Consider the following 23,526-nt stretch of genomic DNA (forward strand, 5'->3'; position numbering starts at 1 on the left):
GTAGCCTGCAAATGTGCGGACGAGTCAGACACGGTTTTCCAAACCGAGAGTGCTGCAATGCACCTTCTCACACCGGCCGAAAAAAATGCTAAATTGGAAGCAAAGAAGTGCTGCAGCTTTGCATTAAAGCTGAATACCAAATAGCTGATTGATTTTTCTTTGAAGTACCCCTTGTTTATTTATTTATAATAAATTCAAGGGCAATGGCAGCACATTACATGAAGGGTGGTGGCAATACAAACCGTTCACAAAGAAAAGTATGTTTTGACGGCAGTTCTACCAAAGGAGTGATCAGTTATCAAGGCAATGTAGCTGGGTAGATTATTCCACTCGTGGGCTGTCTGCAATCACGAGTAATGTGAACCGTTGCATACTATTCATAAGCAAGCTTTCTGGCAATCAAGGCAAAGCAATGAAACTAAAGCTGACACGTGGTAGGGTGCTGATAGAAACAGTGCCTTCATTTTGTTTGCGTTTTAAGTTCAATTACGGGGTTTGCATGCCAAAACCGCAATCTGATTATGAGTCATGCCGAAGTGGGGGATTCCAGAAATTTCGACCACCCGGGGTTCTTTAAAGTGCACCTAAAGTAAGTACACGGGTGTTTTCGCATTTCGTCCCCATTGAAATGCGGCTGCCGTAGACAGTGTATGCAGTTTTCTAACATGTAAAAAAAAAAAAAAAGAGATGGATTTTTTTTATAACTGTAGCATGAAACATATATTCACTGTAGCATGTAAGTTCAACTAAGATACAACACCTGTGACACACCATGGATCTTTTTAAAGCGAAGCTTTCTTTGCCTTTTCCTTCGACTTTCTCATTGCTGCTGTCTGGCATGCAGTGTTGGGGGCTGGTTCAGAACATGTATACAACATGGAAGCAGCGTGGCAGAAAAGAAAAGAGATGCGAGGAACTCACTGGGACCGCACCGCGTCAAATGTGCACAATGCCCTCTGGAGCTCCCGAGTCGTCGCCACATTAGCCTCTCGACAGCTGTCATTATCCGTGACCCCCTGCAAGCGCTTACCTTTCTAAGTGCGAATTCAGAGGGAAGCTAGATCGAATGGAAGAGAGGAGGCAGAGAATGGGTAGAACTAAAGCAGTCGCGAAACGAGTGAATAACATCCTTGCCACTCTTTGCTCGCAGTAAAGCACACCGCAGGGTCTAGGCGACACAACGGAAGCGGTCACACGTCAAAGCAACACTTCTGTGCCCGCTGCGGTAGCTTTGTGGCTATGGCATTGTTCGAGGTTGCGAATTTGATCCCGACCAACGCAGCCGCATTTCGATGGGGGCAATAAAGAATGCTCGCACACTTTGATTTTTAGGGACAGGCTAAAGAACACCACGGTGCCAAAATTAATCCGGAGTATGCCACTACGGCCTGCCTCATAATATGATGTGGTTTTGGCACGTACAGCCCCACAATCCAATTAAAGTTAAATGCTTCTGCCACAATGCGATGTGCCAATGTGACGCAATGACAATGCTCAACCCTCTCCGACGTTATGAAACATGGCGCACAACAACGTCTCAAGCAAACACCACTCCCTTTGTGTTCTGTGTACTACACAGACAAACAGCAGTGGTGCACGCAAGGTAACGTTTAACATTAACTCACCACTCTCGTGTTAGACAAAACATTGAAAAAATTAAACATTCGCCATCAACATCACTGCTAATTATTGTCAAAGCAAACAGCACAGAAAGCTCCACTTACATCGATTCCCACAGTGTGTGGGACCTGCACAATTTTTTTTAAGCCACCAGCCGCAGCCACCAGCCGTCTATAGAAACTAGAATAATGCTGTAATTACTGGAATTACAAAACCTTTGCTTTATCGTTAAGCAGATTTCCAGTTTGGGACCAACCCTCATTTTATCAACCTAAGCGCTGGAATCTGTTCATAACTGTGCCATGAGACATAGTTAACTACTCCTGTAACTGCGGTGTAACTGAGCTAAAATCTGATGCCAATGTCATTACGCCATCACCTTGCTGTAAAACAGCTAGACTTTGCATCTTTGAGATGTTTGACTACTCCCATCTAGGCCATTCTGCGATTTCACCAGTTCACCGTACGTCAAGCCCCACCAGCCGTCAATGTGCAGTATATCCTCCTCCCGCTCAAACATCCCCACACGCAGCATCATTCCTTGCTAAGACATCATGGAACCGCAATGACTTGCCCCTGAAAAAGTGGGCCTCTCCAACCCATCTATTTTCAAGTGGTATCATCCAGGAACCTGAAGCCCACCCCAATTCTTTAGAAGCCTCTGAGGTTGTCGAAACAAAATATGATAAATAAAAAAGATAGCTCTAAAAACTTTCTGAATTGAAACTCTGGGATTCTTACATGCCAACGACAAGACCTGATTATGAGGCATGCTGTATTAGGGGATCGCAAATTAATTTTGAGCTCTGGTTTTCGATGCACACCTACATCTAGGCACACAAGTGCTTTTTCCCCCAACTGAAATGGAGCCACCACGGCCAGCATCTAACCCGTGACCTCAAGCTCAGTAGCACAATGCCATAGCCATTAAAGTACCATGGTGTGTTTAAGACTATGGATAAGTGTGGAACATTCTGAAACCTTGATGTCTTTCCCATTTGTTCAGTGCATCAACTTTCAAGCTGCACTTCCGTAAAGGACCGTAAGGACCTTCATGTTAGCTTCTCGTGGGGTCTGCTGTATTGCTGCCCTTTGTACGACTGTCCTTATATGGAAATCAACCTACAAGTGCAAGCTGACGGTAACCACACTGAAGAAGCACTTGCCGTGAATAGCTTTGCTACTCCCTGCATAGGGAAACGCTGAGACTGGCCGGGGGTCATTCTTGAAGAGCTGGTAGTTCTTCCGCAAGTCCCACACCTTCACTTCCCTGCAAAAAAGTCGAGCGCAAGCGCAACGCTCGTTCACTGCACTCGGACACACAAACGGGTACCGGTGAGAAACGACCAATCATTTTTGACATCTCCACAGCGCAGCACTAAAGCTGAAAACGAACTCTTACACCAGAGGACGCGAGAGGCCGTGGGGAGGTTTTACAGACAGTGGGCCACGCTATAAAGCCATGCATCTCGTTTGTTCGTTCAACAAGCAAGGCTCATCAAACGGCACATATCCGCAGTCATTCCTGCAATGTCAGTTTTAGAAAAGGCTAGTCGCGTAAGAATTACTCAAGGTACACCTACCCATTGTTGGCAGCGCACGTAACCAAGTAGTGCTCGTCACGGAACGCACAGGCAGTCACGCTACAGGGTGTTCTGAGCTGCAACAACCAGAAACAGGAGGCAGACACGCAGTGAGCAAATTGCAAGGGGTTCCCAAACTCTCTGGCTCGGGAGAACCCTGTCAGCCGTCAACAGAGTGCCGAGGAACCCCAATGCTAGCACGTGAATTGCTATCAAAATTAAATTGTGGGGTTTTCAACATCACAAAGCAGCGCACATGGACACCATAGTGAGGCTCTAGATTAATTTTGGGCACTCGAGTCCCTTAATCATCATCAGCAGCAGCCTGTATTTATGTCCCCTGCAGAACGAAGGCCTCTCCTAGCGATCTCCAATTATCCCCATCTTATGCTAGCCAATTCCAACTTGCACCTGGAAATTTCCTAATTTCATCCACCCACCTCATTTCCTGCCACCCTCGACTGCGCTTCCATTGCCTTGGCACCTATACTGTAACTCTAACGGTCCCCCAGTTATTTGCCCTATGCATTAAATGGCCTGCCCAGCTCCACATCCGCCTAAGAACAGATGGATATCCATCATGTCCATCAGCTCCATCTAAGAACAGAAGCATTTTTGCATTCCACACCTATCAGAATGTGGCCACGGCAGCAGGGATTAGAAACCCGCTGCCCCTTGCTCTGCAGCCAAACACTATGGCTGCCACTGATGCACCACAGCAGTTATTGCGCATGAACTTACCACACACACAGTTCGAGCCACTAATGCCAATTGCTGGATAGTTCTTCATACTGTATCTCTACTAACCAGGTTAAGCTCCGCCCAACCTACCCTCCTTTTTCACACCCCTCTCTCACTCATCCCATCAGTTTCTGGCATCTAGTGGAACTCGCGTCATCCCAGCGTCTGGTTCCAAGTGGAAGGGACATTGTCTGCCGTCTGCTACTGATGCGTACAGGTGCAAGTATGCAACAGCAGTGAAAGCAAAAAATTAAGACGTGGGATACCACGAAGCACAAACCCTCGAAGCGAAACTGGTGTGAACGATGCAGCGGGGAACGGCGGCGCACGTGAAAGGCTGGCGACACTTGGCGGTTTAGTTAAAGCAAGAGATACCACTGGGAAGTCCACAATCTTTATCCTCTTCAGTGCTAATAAATGAATGGCCCAATGCCATCCTGCTCATACACATTGTACGCCAAGTTGCCGAGCACTCACCACCTTCCGGCCAATGATGTTTCTATTCCCGCTGGGCAAGGGTCCGGCAGCCGTGCAGTGTGCCCTGGGAATGGTCACCTCTGTAAGGAACAAGCGTGCATACCGTTACCCCTCCTTCCAACGAAGCCGGCAGAAAAAAAATGTGATAAATGCCAATAGATTGTTCAATTTTACTGACTGGGTTCAACATCCCAAATAAAGAATGCCGTTCAAGCCCACTGAGGCTTTGGAAGGCCCGATTCTTCCACTGTATGATTCTCAAGTCATCAATAAAGTATTATTATTATTATTATTATTATTATTATTATTATTACTAGGGAAGCTGCAGTGCAGGCGTTCGTTGTATTAACTTTGAAGGGGCGCTCACCAGGTTCAGGCATCGCAAACAGACAAGCGTGGTGCATGGATCCCTCTCTCACAATCATGTGTGCAAGGTATCAAGTGGCTCCACGAAAAAAAAAAAAACAAAAAAAAAAAACAATGCAGAACAATGCGTGCTTTCTGATCCAATATGAGAGTAGGACAGCAATGAATGTCACTTGCAGACACTATAGTCGAGGCAAAGGGAGACAGTGCTTATCTTGGAAATAAAGCTGGCCTGCTAGCAGCATGGCAAATCAACCGTTAATTTTTCGACGTCTTATCTAATAGCAAATCAATTCGAAAGATTCTTAAAGTACTAGATTTACAGGAATCTAGCACGCAACAGTTATTAAAAAAAAATTTTAGAAATGGGTTAAAAAAATGTGCATGCATGTTTCAATCGGATACGGAACTGTTCGCAACAGCCTACCGCCAGAGCTGTCAGATGCAGCAACACTGTTATCACGATATGGTGGAAGAGCATGTGTTAAAAAATTTATTAATTAAAATTAATTTCTGGAGTTTTACATGCCAAAACACACTTTTATTATGAGGCATGCCGTAGTGAGGGACTCTGGATTAATTCTGACCACCTGGGGTTCCTAAACGTACACCCAGTGCACGGTACAAAGGCGTTCTTGCATTTCACACCCATCGAAATGCGGCTGCCGCGGCGTGCATTCGATCCTGTGCCCTCACGCTTAGTAGCACAACGAAGAGAATGTTTTCTTGAAGGATGCTGTGAAATCATTCTGCACTAGACTACGATCAGCTTCGAAGATACAGTGGAACCCCATTCATACGTTTTTCACCGGACCGGGGAAAAAAAACGTAACAGCCGGGAAAACACAACAGTGAGGAAAGCTCCGAAAATGAATGAAAAAAGTGCAGCTTCAACTATAGACAATTTATTTCCACAGAGTGCGCTTAGGAGTTAAAAAATTCCAGAATGGTGGCTTGCCGTTTCTTTCGCTCGCTAGAAACTACCACACGTTTCTCAATAGCCTGGAAGGCCGCATTGCTGTCAGCGTCGCTGTGAGGTGCAACGTACCTGCGGAGGAGGTCCAGAGCCGCGACGGCTTTTCCAAAGCTAGGATTTGGCAACTCCCCGGCATCATGCGGCTCGTGCTCCTCGTCGTCACCGCGCCACAGCAATGGCAACGGATGAAGGAACATCCGCGGGAAATTTTTGCCCTATTTGGCGCAGTCATGCTAACGTGCTAACAATTGTTTAGTATTGCTGCAGAGCGCGCGCGTCCGAGCAGTCCGGTTGCGCGCGGCGCGGTTTCGCGAGAAAGGTAAACAAGAGAGGAGAGCTGGCCCGATAGGCGGAGCAACGCCAACTTCCGGCTTCTCTTTAGCTTTACAAAGAGTGACGTGTGGGCCTCTCTGCGTCGCCCGAGTTTCCTTCCTCTGTGAGTCGACCCATCCAAAAACCACGCGGTGACCGTAATCACAGTGATGATAGTGAGAGCATTTTTCACGAATGGCCACTTAGTGGCGGCCTCTCGAACTGGTGTGCGGCTTCTTGCAGCCAATTCTATAGCCAAGCCCGACCAAGCCTGGCCAAAACTCGTCAAAAGCCAAAATGGCGGTTGGAGCGCGTTGCCTACTTTAGCCCAGGCGGGTTCGGGGTGCTAAGTTGCGACGTATCGTGCAGGAACGTTTTCAAAGCTACTACGTAACAGCGGGGTTCCTTATACATTGGATCCTATGGAAGCTATGCCGGGACCGGATGAAAACGACGTAGCAGCCGGGAAAACGCAGCAGTGAGGAACGTAACAGCGGGATTCTACTGTAGTATCATTCTCGCAACATTTTGTAAGACATGGCACCGAATATGTCAGCAAATACATTCGCCAGCATTTTCCGGTTCTGTGCCAAGACTCACAGGTGCATACCGTATTTATTCGCGTATAACCCGCACCAAAATGTGAAAAAACGCGTTTAAAAAGTGGGGGTGCGGGTTATCTGCGAATTTTTTCCTTGGGAGGGGGGGGGGTCGGCTTCACCGCAATGTGCGGCGGCCTCCCCGTGTAGTCCGCCATCCCCATCGTCATCGACGCTTGTCAAGCCGATGAAGGGCCAACGAAAGGCCAGCATTGTTGAGCCTCGCGTTAGGCGCTGTTTAGTGTACTTACCCCAGTTTGCACTGTTTGCCTGCTTTGTTTTGGCATCATGAGTGCGACTCGACGGCAGTGTTTCACAGCGAAAGAGAAGCTAAAGATTATAGCCGCTGCCGAAGAAATCGGCAACAGAGCTGCTGCAAGACAGCATGACGTCGACGAGTCGTGCATTCGCGACTGGAGGAAGAAAAAAGAGAGTCTCGAAGCAACGAACCGGAACAGGCGAGCGTTTCGGGGTCCGAAGACTGGCGCGTACCCCCACCTCGAGACGCAGCTTGCGAAGTTCATTGAGGAGCAGAGAAGTCGTGGCCACGCTGTTTCGACTGAGATGGCGCAAATGGAAGCCCTGAAGTTGGCCCGGGAATTGAACATTCCACGTGAGTTTCGTGCAAGCCGTGGATGGCTTCAGCGCTTCATGCGAAGACATGGATTTTCTATGCGGCGGCGAACAACCATGTGCCAGCGGCTTCCTGAAGCCTACGAGGAAAAGTTGTTGAACTTTCAACGATATGTGATCGCACTTCGGAAGGAGCACAGCTATTTGCTGTCTCAGGTGGGAAATGCTGATCAAACACCTGTGTACTTTGAGATGCCGATGGACACGACCATGGAAAAAAAGGGCTCCAAATCAGTCAGCGTGCTGACCGGCGGAAATGCCAAGCTGCGCTGCACAGTCATGCTATGCGCTTTGGCTGACGGCACGAAACTGCGCCCGTATGTGATTTTCAAACGCAAGACGCTACCTAGCATTCCACTGCCCCCAGGAATCGTTGTGCGTGCGGAAGAAAATTCGTGGATGAACAGTGGCCTAGTCGGTGACTGGCTTCGAGTAATCTGGGAGCGAAGACCAGGTGCCTTGCTGGCACGCCGGTCGATGCTCGTACTAGATTCCTTCAGAGGCCACTGCACTGATGCGGTGAAGGCTCGCCTTGCCGAGACCAGCACCGACCTCGTCATAATACCTGGCGGCATGACGTCCATGCTACAGCCACTCGACGTGTGCCTGAACAAGCCGTTCAAGGCACACGTGAAGCGGCTGTATGCCCAGTGGATGGCCGACGGCATGTACGCCCTCACACCGACGGGACGCGTGCGAAGGCCTGAGATTCCATTGCTGTGCCAGTGGATCGTGGATGCGTGGAAAGCGATACCGGCCGATTTGGTGCGCAAAAGCTTTAAAAAATGTGCGATCAGTAATAGTCTGGATGGTTCCGAGGACGACTACGTCTTTGAGAGTGGCGATGAAGCCTCGGATGGCAGTAGTGAGAGCGGTGTCGATTAAGAATCGGATAACCAGTGACGTGGTGGCGGTCGTTTGAATAAATGTTCTGAAAACGAAATGATCACTGAGTGTGAGTTGCATCTTTCTAGCGCTCACTTTTTTTTTTTTTTCAGGTAAACGTGCGGGTTATACGCGAGTTTTTTTTTTTTTTTTCCGCCGAGTTCAAAGTTAGGGGTGCGGGTTATACGCAGGCGCGGGTTATACGCGGGTAAATACGGTACTTCAACGAGTCTGATGCAGAGTCTCGTGAAATCTTGTGAAAGTGATAGCGCCCCAGTTAGACCTCAATACAATGAACTTCAATACAATGAAATTCTCTATATAACAAGGTATACAACTTTCCGCAACTTATCGTTCACGGAACATTATGTACAATAAAACCTTTTTCATGTTCTCAAAAAAAACAAAAAAACAAAAAAAATATAGTGCTTACCGAGAAAACGTATGATCCAAATTAAGGAAGGATGAAAACTTTTTTTTTAAATTCTTTGTTGATTTTGATGAAACTTGCCGAGTTTATGTATTTCATTGTGCTAGTTTTAAACATACATCCAGTTTTCTTGCACAGTAATAACTTTACAGAAATTGAAGAAATTCGGTGCTATTGTATAATTTGCTAGAGGTGAGCTATCTACCAAACTATACATGGCATAATAAATATCGACATACGAAAATGATGTGGAACTAACAAAGAGTGGAAATAAGCAAGTGTGGTGTAACTGAATTTTATATCAAATGAGAACATTTCAAACTTCAGTGACAGAAATCCATCTAACTGCATAAAAAAGAAACATTTCTTAAATCTTTTCTAATAAATACAAGAATGTTACTTCATATATTTGCACTCTACATAGCTTTGCCTTTCCAGAACAAAAAAGAATTACAGTGATAGCACAAGTCGAAGCAGAAATAATGCACCTCCAATACGGCCTCACCATCAAAACTGTGGTTTTGAGAAAGCAACAAAAAACATTACACAACTGATATATTGAAAGAAAGTTTGAAAAAATGGCACCAAAGGCCATCAGTAGGCACTAGGTATAATTCATGGCCATTTGGCCGTTGCCGGTCGACGACATAGCATGCACTGCGAGTGCGCTCACGTCAAAAGGATAACACGTTTTTGGGCCCTTAATTCCCTGTGAGCTCCATCCCAACACAACTTCGCCGCAGATCTTACAAACCACAGTCAGTTTAGTAGCAAGACGGTAATCCAGATCACTCTGCACCAGCTAAGCAGAACCACTGCAAGTATTGCACGAGAAAACGCCAAGGAGATTGTTCACTGCAGCTTGTCTGACGACAATGTATGGAGTAGCGGGTTTTGAGACCTAGGCTGTTGCACTATCGGCGGTCGGATTCTCGACAAAACGCCGAATCTTTCGCTCTGTGGCCGTCATAAATGCAATTTTGTCGAGCATAGCTTTCGCATGTCCTCATATCTTGTCCACTTTCTTTTCATTTACGACAGCCATGTTAATTCTTACGTGAGCGTAACCGGTGTGTGGACATGCATGATCCGGCAAAGCAGTTGAGGCGTCAACGTTCGGCAGCAAGCTGCCGGGTACCCTGGGCCGAATGCGACGACTGGATTGCTTTCGGAAGTTCACTGCATCTCGTACCGTTGCACCCGCCACAATTCATGAAACGAAACTTTGTCAGACTTCCAGCATATTCAGCATCGCAGTCGCAAGACTAAGACAAAATGGTGGTTGTTTTCGTCATTTGAGCGCTCGTGGTCCTTGGAGCCAATCATGACTCGCCACCTTGGTCACATGCTCAAAGTGGCCAATAATAGCGGGCGCTGCGAATTTCTTTTTCAGTTGCTTTTTCGTGACCGCAGCGCTATCGATCTTGCCAACCGAGGAATAAAGGAAGCCAGAAACGTGAGCTTTCAAGTGATACCAAAATGCTGCTGGCAGAGCGCGTAGTTATAGAGTTATGCACGACGAAAATCGGGCGCGATTTGTCCCCGATTTAAAGGGCTACGCTTGCGGATTGATATCTTTAGATCTCAATAATGGAAGAACTGTGTGGCATTTTGTAACCGAATTTCGGAGATAGGCGCAGAAACGCATCAGGAACGTGGAAAATAAGAATTAACTCGAATTTTGGGCCGATCATTGGTCCCGAAGACCCGTGTCACCCTTTAACTGAAGAATTTGATACACTCAACTGTAGCAGACAACTACGTAATGTGAATCATTGCAGCACAAAGCACAAGACATCAACATGCACCAAGCCAGTGGGGCTTTGGCAGCTCGAGACACATTTTGTTATTTTCCTATTGCATAGTATATTAAGATGGTGACGGGGATCCGAAACAAAATGAGCTGATGGGCGATGCCAGCTGCTGTCAAAGCAAACAATGACGCTCACATCGTGTGACCTTCAGCAGAGAACGGAGCAGGGAATGGCCCATTAAAAGCATGCAGTGTGCATCCAATGGCACTACGCCCTATAAGACAGATGGGTGAAGATGCTTATCGCAATAGGGTTGGCCGCAAGAGCTGTGGATAGTGTGCAACAAGCTGGGAGGAAATTTTCTGGTACTGGAATATGAAACTAAGTGCATGCCAATGTTTTCACATGAGATCTGCGAGAGAGTATTGCGAGGCATTTACATGCGAGATGGGTGGGCGAGTATTGCAGTGAAGCTGCCGCAGCGGGTGGCTAGTTCTCGATTGCACAGATTTCGCACGCTCTCTTGTTTACGTGGGATCTAGCAGCCAGAAAACATATCACACAATCACAGTTTGGCAATGCACTGAACAATGGTGCCGAAAGATAGTGTTTTCTGGGAAAGTATGAACCGGTAAAAAATAAGCCTAACTCTATTGGGTCATTTTGTGGCCCTCGAGGTGGTGCCTAGAAGGCGTCCGAGCTAGTGGACATGTCCGAAAAATCGCTCATTGGCTGTAGTCATGCAAAAATGAAGCTGTCTCCGAAAGTGAAGATACAAGAATACGGCACACCTTTCCACTTGTAGAATAAAGTCACTTATTTTTGGCCGAAACCAGTATTTTGGACTCCCATTTATTCAGATGTTTTGGTGGTACCCGTTGAGTCCTAATTATTGGTTAGCGACTGTATGTGAATATAGCTAGATGCCCCCTGTTGGCCATCCGAACAAGATGGACTTTCAGGAGCGCCTGAGAGCACTCGAAGACGACTGTCTGAAGGTGCCATTAAAAAGCGAGCGCTGCATCAGAAACCAATGACCAGGAACGGAATACAGAAAAACAAAAATTATCAGCAGAAAGCAGTTAATACATAACAGCAGGCACACACAGCCACCTAAACTGCAGTAAGTACAACTGGCCCATCAAACTCTGCAATGCCGCAAACCATTTTTGCATGGGAGAGACTCACGAGGTTCGGAGCAGCGAGTGTCCCAGACCATCACGGCACCATCTCGGGATCCCGATGCAAACACATCTGCAGGTAGACAGGCAAGGACAAACAGATTAGCCACCTGGAAATCATTTGGAACATCACGCAGCACTGCGGTACATCATTTAAAATTACCAGGAAGCAATGTCATCGGGCAGCTCATGGACTAATTAAAACAAATGGCTCATACTTCATTTCATACTTAGCAGGCAATGTCGCCAAAGCTACGCAAGTAGTTGCACCCATAGAAGTCTCGCTGTAGCACAGTGCAGCTGCTTTTGATCTTTAAAACTGCATATCAGAGAACTTCATATATTACAACTACGACTTGTGGAGGTACAGTTACATAAAATTATGCATTAGTTGTACAGTCATGCGAATATTCGAATTTCCCAACAGCGGTTTTAAATACTGTGCCATTCGTTAAAAAAAAAAAAAAAACAAAGAGAGAGAAAATGTAATATACGTTTAGACAAGCAATGAGAGGTTCAACATGCTAAGCTTTAATGCAATGCACTCGTGCTATGCGGTGCAGCATATCTGCCGTGCAGTGGTGAAGCCTACCAAGAGTGGAAAAGGACACTGTATGTGCTCCTTATACATGTGCATCTCCGGTCCCAGTATGAACACAAAGATGTCTGATGAGTGTAACCAAGACGTCTAACCATAATAAAAAGCACTGGCACAGCACTATTTTCGGTTTACACTTCCTCTAGCCATTGCAATACAGTCGAACCTACTTATAACAATATTCAGGAGCCATGAAAATTCCATTGTTATAACTGGGTTGCATGAAAAAAAATCAAAATAGGGGGATGGCAGAGCTGTTGTGAGAAAACTATATAGGCGGGGAGGCAAGCGCCCCTCCCCATTACCCCCTCCCGTGCCCTACTGCGTCATCGCTGCCGTCGCTATCCGATGCAAGCACTGATGCAAGAGCGCCAGTTCGAGGCGGCAAGGTAATCAAAATGGCGGCGGCTGTGACTTTGATTAATGCGATCTAGGACTTGCGGTCACGGCAGAAAGTCCGGAAAATCGGACAGTGAAGGGTTCTTGCGTCAGGAATTTAAGATGTTCTTATACACTGACTCTATGGTGTAGGTGATGGTACTGCGAAGCTGTCCGAATTATCGGGCCTCCAGAAAGCCGGTCGTTGACTGTACACTGGCAACTCCTCCAGCTGACGACACAGCGTCAAAGCAGATTCTTCACGATTCCTCTCTGTTACTCGAGCCAGCAATACCGTGACTTTCGTTCTCTTTAAAAAAAATTACACCCAATTTTCCCCGATATAAGCACTGATTCCCTGAGTATTTCCAGACTTCAAATTCCCTGAGAATTTCCAGTTTTCCCGGTTGGCAGCCACGCTGAGCACTATTCCCAACATTCATTTGTTAAATATTCATGAATGGCACTCCAAGTTTCACTGGCCGGTGCTGCTAGCAGGCCCAAATAAGCAAGCAAGCCTGAAAAGGCAGGCTCTGAAAAATCACTCAATGGCTATATTTGCATGCTGTTGCGACTAGTGTTGCCCTAAATAGCACGAATAGAGAACCGTAAAATTATCGGCATCAATACGACAATCGTAAGCAATCTCCAGAAATCGGGCAATTTTATGGCGAAATTGTAAAAGTTGGCAGGCATGAAAAAATTGTTAAGTCACAGGGTAGCTCACCAGACTGCCCCGGAAGAAAGCGCACACATTTGACACTGCCCGTGTGTGCTTTGAACCTCGACACTGTCGTCTGCTGGTCGAGGTCCCAGAGAGTAATGGCCAGGTCTCCACCTGCTGTGGCAAGATGCCTCCGCCCAGGCCTCGTGCACACGTCAAAGATTGCGTTCTCATGTGCCTGAAACGCTGCAAGAGCGAAAAAGAGGCTTACAATTATCGAGTGGTTTAATGACCCAAAACCTCAGCATAGCAGTGTCTCAGTCCTACCAGAATGTGGCCAGCCCCAGAGTAAGAGGCCAAACCTTTCACCCCCCTTTTTTTTTATGGCAAATGAGTTCTGCATAAATTGGAAAGATGGAGAAAGGGTAATGAAGAAAAGAAACTGAACTGTAGCACAAAGCTACAAAGGAAACCAATAAGAGCTTTTTCAGAAAGCTCTGAAGCTGAAGAAAAATTCGTCTTTGTCCTCCTGTAAATCAGTCATGCACAAGCCAGCAAGGTGGAAAAAGTTTTGCAAAACGGAAGAACTACCATTTTTACTCTATTCTAACATGCCCTCACTTGTAACACGCACCAGTTTTCCGTAACAAAAAAAAAAAAAAAAAAAAAAAAAGAACAAAATTGCCCTCGATTGTAATGCGCACCCGTTTGCCGTGACTTAAAAAAAGAAAAGTCCTTTACAGTAGCGCACACTTCATTCTTTCATACAGGAATACAATTTTCTCTCATTTGGAAAAAACAAAAGATTTACTCCCAATGCACTAAAGTTGCAATAAATTAAAAAAAGTTGCAGTTTTACCCGACAGAAGAAACGTCGATTATGATAGCAAATTATTAGGCAGCTATAGGTAGGAAAAGTAAGGATAGTAGTTTCATCAGCCATGTAAACGTTTAAACATTCGCTTACTAACTAAATTAACAAGCATGGTGTCACGCACGCACAAGCAAACATGCACTCAATGACTGCGGAAACTCTTTAAAACGCTGGAGAGAGGAAGAGCGGTAGCAGGAGCGACGGAATTGACCTTTGAGCGGCCTCTCACTTCAACAGGAAATAAGCGACGAGACCACAGCGCGGTGCGCCTAGATGCGCAGACTCTTGTCTCCGTCTCAGATCACTTTCAAGATAGGGGCTGCACCGTACGTAGCAGCAGCCGCTGGTGTAGCATGCCCCTCCTGTTTGCACCAGTCCCGCACGCAAATTTCGGGAACTACTAACGCACGTGATGCGGCCCGATTTTTGCCCGTCTCCGCACACATGATCGCTTTGCTTTTAATAGTGGCATCATGATGAACTAGGCATGTCATTGCAGTTGGCACTTCTATGCTGATGGAACAAACCCAGAAAACGGGAAGACGGACGGTGCACTAACGTAAGCCAAAGGAAGCCTTGCCTAAACACACGTACCGTATTTACCCGCGTATAACCCGCCCCTGCGTATAACCCGCACCCCTAACTTCGAACTCGGCGGAAAAAAAAAAAAAAAAAACTCGCGTATAACCCGCACGTTTACCTGAAAAAAAAAAAAAATGAGCGCTAGAAAGATGCAACTCACACTCAGTGATCATTTCGTTTTCAGAACATTTATTCAAACGACCGCCACCACGTCACTGGTTATCCGATTCTTAATCGTCGCCGCTCTCACTACTGCCATCCGAGGCTTCATCGCCACTCTCAAAGACGTAGTCGTCCTCGGAACCATCCAGACTATTACTGATCGCACATTTTTTAAAGCTTTTGCGCACCAAATCGGCCGGTATCGCTTTCCACGCATCCACGATCCACTGGCACAGCAATGGAATGTCAGGCCTTCGCACGCGTCCCGTCGGTGTGAGGGCGTACATGCCGTCGGCCATCCACTGGGCATACAGCCGCTTCACGTGTGCCTTGAACGGCTTGTTCAGGCACACGTCGAGTGGCTGTAGCATGGACGTCATGCCGCCAGGTATTATGACGAGGTCGGTGCTGGTCTCGGCAAGGCGAGCCTTCACCGCATCAGTGCAGTGGCCTCTGAAGGAATCTAGTACGAGCATCGACCGGCGTGCCAGCAAGGCACCTGGTCTTCGCTCCCAGATTACTCGAAGCCAGTCACCGACTAGGCCACTGTTCATCCACGAATTTTCTTCCGCACGCACAACGATTCCTGGGGGCAGTGGAATGCTAGGTAGCGTCTTGCGTTTGAAAATCACATACGGGCGCAGTTTCGTGCCGTCAGCCAAAGCGCATAGCATGACTGTGCAGCGCAGCTTGGCATTTCCGCCGGTCAGCACGCTGACTGATTTGGAGCCCTTTTTTTCCATGGTCGTGTCCATCGGCATCTCAAAGTACACAGGTGTTTGATCAGCATTTCCCACCTGAGACAGCAAATAGCTGTGCTCCTTCCGAAGTGCGATCACATATCGTTGAAAGTTCAACAACTTTTCCTCGTAGGCTTCAGGAAGCCGCTGGCACATGGTTGTTCGCCGCCGCATAGAAAATCCATGTCTTCGCATGAAGCGCTGAAGCCATCCACGGCTTGCACGAAACTCACGTGGAATGTTCAATTCCCGGGCCAACTTCAGGGCTTCCATTTGCGCCATCTCAGTCGAAACAGCGTGGCCACGACTTCTCTGCTCCTCAATGAACTTCGCAAGCTGCGTCTCGAGGTGGGGGTACGCGCCAGTCTTCGGACCCCGAAACGCTCGCCTGTTCCGGTTCGTTGCTTCGAGACTCTCTTTTTTCTTCCTCCAGTCGCGAATGCACGACTCGTCGACGTCATGCTGTCTTGCAGCAGCTCTGTTGCCGATTTCTTCGGCAGCGGCTATAATCTTTAGCTTCTCTTTCGCTGTGAAACACTGCCGTCGAGTCGCACTCATGATGCCAAAACAAAGCAGGCAAACAGTGCAAACTGGGGTAAGTACACTAAACAGCGCCTAACGCGAGGCTCAACAATGCTGGCCTTTCGTTGGCCCTTCATCGGCTTGACAAGCGTCGATGACGATGGGGATGGCGGACTACACGGGGAGGCCGCCGCACATTGCGGTGAAGCCGACCCCCCCCCCCCTCCCAAGGAAAAAATTCGCAGATAACCCGCACCCCCACTTTTTAAACGCGTTTTTTCACATTTTGGTGCGGGTTATACGCGAATAAATACGGTACTGCAGCAAATGGGGGAAGCTACAGCAGCTAGGCTCGAAGTGCGTGCGAGGCGGCCATCTTGAAATGCCGATGGCGATATGGTAATGCAGAGTTATGGCCGCACACTATTCTAACGTGAAATTTTTGGGCCAGTTTTATCGGAAAAAAGTGGGCTTTAGATTAGAGTAGCTAGGGTAATCCATTTAAAGGGCTGCTCACCAGGCCCCATAGCAAATTTTGGTTACACGCTGAAAGTTGTTACATGCCCACTAAGGAGCATTCTGCCGAAAAATTGTTTCAGGTCGGCTCATTAATAGCCGAGATAGAAATATTTCAGTGCCACGAACCCATGATTTCAGGAGGCGAGCTCCACTGCATAGCGAGACTCTCTCCACTCGCCCCGCCTGGCCTCCGCAAGCGGAATTCCTTCCCTGCGTTCTCCCATACCGGACCTCGAAGATCGCGGGACGCATACGTCACGGGCCCCACCCTAATTTTTTTTCTCCTTGCCTTTTTTTTTTCTTTTTGCAGCGCTGCGCACGAGCTGTGCAGAAGCACACATGACTAGCGGTACAATTCAGTGCTACACGAATATGAGGCAGAACAAGCAGGTCGCAGAGCATGATCACGCGCTGGAACACGGTAGAAAATGGCATAGTTTCGGTACCTGCGCATGTGACTGCACGACTGTGGGAACAAGCAGACGAAACGGAAGAACATCTCTCTTGCTTCGGTGCGAAGTAAAACAAAAAACATGCAGACCTTCAGTTTTGTGCGTTTTATTATTTCGATAAACTTCAATTCGTCAACTGAAGCAACAGATCACACAAATAACAGATGGTACCTTGAATAATTCTCAGTCGCACGTCACCACGAGCGACACCACACTGCGGACCTGAGTATGTGGGCGCAGGGACGCGAGTACGTCACCGTCTGGCTTGGAGCACAGCGGCCACAAGGAGAAGGGAAAACGCCGTTCGGTTTGAAATTTCAGACCTTTCCACAGCATGTAGCAATGTAATTCTTTTCAAGCACCATCGTTGGCGCACACTGCACTTGTCAGCTCAAAATGACCAGACCTGGTGAGGGGCCCTTTAAGAGATGCACCTAGCTGCCAAGGAATTAGATAGGAATTTCGTGCTATGTACCCTCAGGTGGACGACACTTTCTCCCTTCCAAAAAACTTCACTTGATACTCCGCAACAGAATGGTACAGGCAATGAGTCAATGAAGGGGAATGATTGATTCATTATTAGGGTTCGAGGGGACACTAAAGAGAAAAATTGTTTAAGCTGTGTTAGTAAATTGCCTTTCCACAACACCAAAACAACCACTCTTACCACGAGGAGACGTTTGGAAAGCCAGAAACGAGGGGTGGCAACACAAATTTGCAGTTTCCACACCAGCTGACCTTGACGTCATGAATTTCTATGGCGTCTGCTCAGGCCTGGTTAGAATTTTTATCGTCAAAAACGAATTACACTGTATTCTAAGAGAGCCAAAGACCAGACGTGGAAAGTTTCAAAGAACTGTTACTAAACCACAAGGGCCTGAAAAGTGAAAAAATCCGTGACATCAGGCTGACATACCTGACCCAAGGTTTCGGCATGAAATTTAAAAATGAAACTTTGACTGTCATTTTCCTTTCCAATAAACAAGCTAATATCCCGAAACGAACGCATCTAGAGTTCTTCATGAGCACTTTACCAATCTAAACTGATCCAGTGCCTCATTTAGGTCTCTTTAACCTCCCGAAGCAACGCCTAGGATGCAAGAGATCATGATGTCGAGAAACCCGGACTGATTCTGACCATCCACAGTTGCACCCAAGCGACACATTCATATGCATGCAGAACACATTCTTGGAAGACCTTGTTTTGGGTCCTTGGCCTCTCCCGACGTGTAACTACACTACGAGTGCGGGCCGTGGTGCAATTTCTGGATGAAGCGGGACTAAACTCAAAACAGTAATTCAAACATGCTGCTCTGTTTACCAGTAGCTGTTGATCGCACTCCCAGAGCTGCCAACCTTAAAGGGACACTAAAGTAAAAAATGATTTCTTCTGCATCACTAAATTACCGTTCTACAACACCAAAAACACCACTCTCACAACGATAAGACGTTTGGTAAGCCAGAAAAAGCGCAAGAACGAAATACGGGTGGCGACGCCTACCTAAGTTCTTGCACCTGGGGGCTGTGACGTCTTGGGATTTTGATGGCATCTTCTAGGGCCTACTAAATATATAGCGGTACAGATGGACTGCATTGTGTTCTAAAGGAACAAAATATTCAACATGGCAAGTTTCGGGAACCTTTATTCTGCCAACGCGGCCCAAATGCGGAAACATACTTTGGAATCCCTGACGTCACGCTGACGTACTGGCGCTGGGGTTCCGGCGCGAAATTCAAATACTGATACTTGGACCTTCATTTTTTCATCTAATAATCAAACTATTTTCTTTAAATGACTGCCTGCAGGGTTCTCAAGCAATGCTTTATTAGACTAAACTGATTTATTGTTTCGCTTTAGTGTCCCTTTAAGGTTTGAAAAACAGTCAGTGACTAAACATTGCCTTAGTACTTAAGGTGCAGACCGTTTGTTAAAATAATTCACAGCTCTTGTTTTGCAAGAACGCCATAAACAGGGGCACTCCTCTATACTCCCAGCTAGAATGTGTTGCCGTTAGACATGGGTTCAGCGGAGCGAGTGGTGTTGCCAAGGTTTTGCGGTCAGAATAATCGAGTAAGTCTGTAACATTTGGCTCTAAAAATCGGTTGGCCCCCCCCAACTGTAGTTGCCTTTCTTTTTTTAAATTAATCATGCCCTAATAGCTGCACGCAAATAAAATCACAAAACGAATACTGCCTATACGACAATCACAAACAAGGCACCCAGGCATTGCACAATAAAATAAAAAGTTGGTACTCATGCCACCCATAGAGTTTCATACAATAATTACTCGAGGGAACTCTGGCGCAAGTGTCTACGGGAGCTGCAATGGGAGCGGTGGTACCAGCATGGGAATTATGGGGAGTACACGGTTTTGCCTAAACTTCATCCTTCTGGCTTCAAGCGGCTTTGCGACTTTGTAAATGTCAGTTTCAACAATGTACTTTGTAATGAGTAATTAAATAAACATTATTAAAATTGTCCAACGCCAGGATTTGTACAAAGGACCTTTAGCACAGAAGCCGGATATTCAAAGGACTAAGCCACGGACGCACGTATCGACAAGCGAGATGTGAAACACCCTTATGAATTTATCGCGGACATGCCAGCGCCTTGAGACGTTTGGCGTGTTTCAATTTGGCCACCTCGACAAGCTCAATCGTTGCAATTAGTAGCGATTGTGCATGTTTGCGGTGTCCTCAGTACTTCAAAGGGTATTCGAAGGGCACTTCGAAATTGGCACAGCTGTTCCGCCACTGTGAAACAGACGGCACTCACAGGTCTCCAAGGCAAGGCGGTTGCCGGGCTGATGGGTCCGTAACATGTGCACCGTGCCATCCTCGTCGGCCACTGCCAGGAGGTCGCGGAGGTCTGGCTCTGCGGGAGGTACGACCAGACAAGCATCAGGACTGCAGCAATAGTGCCGCGGAAAATAAAAGAAGTGAATGCTAAACAAAAGCTACGGTACAGGAGAGATGCGAGATGTGCCGCAACGGCCGCGATCGGCGCTGCTTAGCACCCCCAGAGCTAGATCTCGCACACATGCATAAAATGGCCAAGAATGCAGGTGAGGGAACAGATTCCGCCATAGGACAATTGCTAGTGCAACACACACGCGTTATGCGGAGATTATGTTTTCAGCCCCCCCCCCTCAAACATTGTTTTTTCATCCACTTTCATTTCCTATTAGCTTGTCACGTGCTCTCGAGTCTTTTTGATTTCACTTTCCCGTCTTCTGCTAACACCAGGAATCGCTGTTTCAGGTTGAGGATTTGCTTCGATTAAAAAGTACAAATAATTAGTTCACGTCTGCTTTCCTTGACTTCATCAATTGTTGGCTTCACATGGGTGTGACCCCCACCCCCAAAAACTCGGACACCATTGATTCCCCTCCTCGTTAGGGAGAAACAGGCGACATGAGTTCGATCAAGAGAACAAGAGGCACACGGAACACTCCATTCGTGAGGCAGTGTTGCGACTTACTGAGAAAGTCACTAAATTTAGCAAGTGTTTATAGCAGCAGACAACTTCCGCATTTCCCCAAAAGCATAAGAGAAAGACAGTAAAGCGAGTCAAACTTGCAACTCAGTACAACAGTGGATTCCCGTTCATTCTACCCTTGCAGGATCACAAGGCTTGGTCGAAATAACCGAAAGGTTGACTTACAAACTCCAGCAAAATGAATAAATACCAATCGTTTTATTACTTGAACTAGTTTTCTTCATTTCTTGCCTTCTTGGCACAACTCAACCAGCATGAGGGGAACAGTGCGGACATGTTTAAACACTGGCTCAGTGTGACATGCCACAAGACAATCGGCAACAGACTGCCTCATGGACAGAAAGAGCGAAGGTTGCTAAAATAAAAACAAATTGATACACAACAACTTCATGCCAAGGGAAGCAGGGGCATCGCCTGCTGAATTTAGGTTTTCAAGCTTACAGTAACTGCTGCGCGTTTGGGGTCCTGCGCGTCTGATGGGGGTACCATGTTGTGTCACCACAGCACAGTAGCCGCCTAAAAACAGAACCGAAACTAGCCGTAAAAAATAAACAAAAAAAAAAAAAAAAACAAGCTGAAAGCAAAAAAATGCTATTAAATTATTAATGGTGCTCTGAGGATTGTCACTATTTCTTCGAGGGTTTAGAGGTCTAGGACTTTCATTTAACCCAACAAATGAACAGTCGAAAATATCATGTCAGTACCCCTTTAAGCAATAACTTATAAGTCAAATGACCCAAGGCTGAATTAATGGGAGTCGCCTGTACCTTGTCGTATTATTGCTGTTCTGGAATGTTTTGCTTCAAACTAGCACCGAGGAAAACGTGGGCCATTTTTCGGGTGGACCCTTACTTGCGGACGCTTGGCCTCCATAGCTTTCACTGCCACTGAAAGTCACATGCAAGTATATTGCTATACAAACAGCTATGCCTTTTATGTTTCCTTGTAAGTGTTTTAGAGCAAAAATTTAAAAGTGGGTAATTTGGTCTGTGTTTTCTCAACGACTACTTGACTCTTCCAAATGAATAGCAATAAATTTTTGAAACAATTTCTACACTGATTTACAGTTACATTACAGTTTTTTTACAGTTGACATAGATGGGACGTTTCAAATCGGCAGACGACGATCACCCTGTCTCACCATTGCCACGAACACCATGGTGGCACCACAAGGGTTCAGCAATTTCGAAAGCGTGGCAGGCTTCCACCGCATGCAGTCAATTAACACGCTTTATTCATGCAAAAAGCTTTCTTAGCGTCCGCTGTTGGAAGAAGCACTCCTTCGCCCGAGCCGTTGATGAGGCAGTGGTGAAAAGCATTTCGCTGGACTGCAACAAATATTGCTTGTGCACGCAATGTAGTATGTGCTGCCGTGACTAGCACACCGAAATCCACTTTATCCACTGCTTGCATGTTTCGCTTACTTTCTGTTCTGTATCTCCCTCTACGAAGTAATTTCCAAGCCTCTGTGTCACCAAACACTTCTTAATTGCTCTTCCGTTCTGGAATTCAGCAGTCCAATCATTATAGAAGCAAATAACAAGCACAAAGTAGGGTCATACCTGAAAAGTAGGTGCAGACAAGTGGGGGAACTTCTTCACCCTGCGAAGAACCGATGCAAGGTCTCACACAAGCACTTCGACAGTACACACAAAGCATATTCCATTACAGAGGCTTTACGTAAAGTTTCTTTTTCTCAAAATGCAAAGGAGCAAATTGTTGAGCTTATACAACCTGACTGTTCGCAGTCTTAAACACGGCAAACAATATTCTTCTCGCAAAAAAGAAAAAAAAATGTAATCGTCGGAAGCTCATAAGGTAATGGGTAATGGGCGGCGGTAACGCAGGTTCGGAGTGACCACCGCATAGACGATGCAAATAAAATTGCGGGCATACGGTAGATCAGGCGCGAAATTACGAACATAACCAAGCTGCGTAAAACAGCTACAGTTGCGTCTGCTTGCGTGTTCGATATGCTTAGTACGAAAGTACCTAATTCAACAAATTTTGCGAGGTGCCCGAGCCTCTTGCAATGACGACGAGAAAAGGCGTGGAGCGCGAACATCGATCAAGGCCTACAGTTTGGGCGCGCATTTACTTAAAAGGCATTGTCGGCAATTGCAAAACAACGAACAGGAGGGAAGAGCTTGAGAATACCTCCCAAAACGAACGAAAGTCACTTACGTCGCTTCGGATGACGTATTCGTTTGCAGCCCGGCTGTGGAGATTCTTGAGGACGGAATAGGTCAGCGCGCACGCCCGCCCGTCGTTCACTGCAATTAGGGTTGAACACGATAGAGAAACAACACAGACTCAAACCAGCAACATTATTCGTTGGCTCTGCGCATTGCATACACTACAGCTAAAGCTCCGCAACGGATCAAATGTTGCAGAAGACGCGAGGCGGTTGTTTAGTTTGGAGCGGCGGTGGTGATGCAAATAGACGCAGTTCGCGCCCATTAAGAAACAAAGAAATCGCATAAATACAGCGACGTCGAGACCTTTACAAATTTAACACAACCCCAATAGAAGAGCGTAAGCTTTGATTTGAAGTTTTCGCATTACGCATCCGACGGTTACGTAAGGTGCCGTAAACGGCCGCTATTAAATGGCCAGACATGTCGGATTGCGCCCAAGCGTTTTGATAACAAGCGCGGCTTCAACTTACCAGACATACGAAAGTGCTCGTTCACCCGAAGCAGGTTTAGCATGCTGGGACCCATCGTCGTCCCTCCTGACAGTTACGACTCAGAGTGAAACTTTTAAGGAACAAATTTTAACTCGCATCGAACTTCAACACTTGTTAAACGGCCGTTCGGGTACCGACCGACTTTTCGCGCAAAAAACAATTCAGGCGGGCTTTTGGCAGTTGACGGTCACGTGTACACATACGTACACACCTGTGGCAGATTTATTGCATTATAAATAAATGATGAAATATGTACTGCACAACGATATTGCTTACAATAATATAATATT

The 23,526-nt window shown here is 46.7% G+C and overlaps 1 protein-coding gene across 1 annotated transcript; it reads right to left on the reverse strand.

The window, feature by feature from the left end:
• Positions 1-2,742: 2,742 nt before the first annotated feature.
• On the reverse strand, positions 2,743-23,417 carry LOC142588698 (denticleless protein homolog). Its single transcript, XM_075700516.1, has 9 exons — positions 23,216-23,417; positions 22,732-22,820; positions 22,110-22,149; positions 19,825-19,923; positions 13,261-13,443; positions 11,565-11,630; positions 4,422-4,501; positions 3,204-3,280; positions 2,743-2,890 (listed from the first exon to the last, which is right to left on the reverse strand). The coding sequence occupies exons 1-9, from the start codon at positions 23,268-23,270 to the stop codon at positions 2,743-2,745; spliced, it is 837 nt and encodes a 278-aa protein (XP_075556631.1). The 5' UTR covers positions 23,271-23,417.
• Between the last annotated feature and the right edge of the window lie 109 nt (positions 23,418-23,526).

Source organism: Dermacentor variabilis, chromosome 7 (assembly GCF_050947875.1).
Source record: "Dermacentor variabilis isolate Ectoservices chromosome 7, ASM5094787v1, whole genome shotgun sequence".
In the NCBI taxonomy this organism is placed as follows: Eukaryota; Metazoa; Arthropoda; class Arachnida; order Ixodida; family Ixodidae; genus Dermacentor; species Dermacentor variabilis.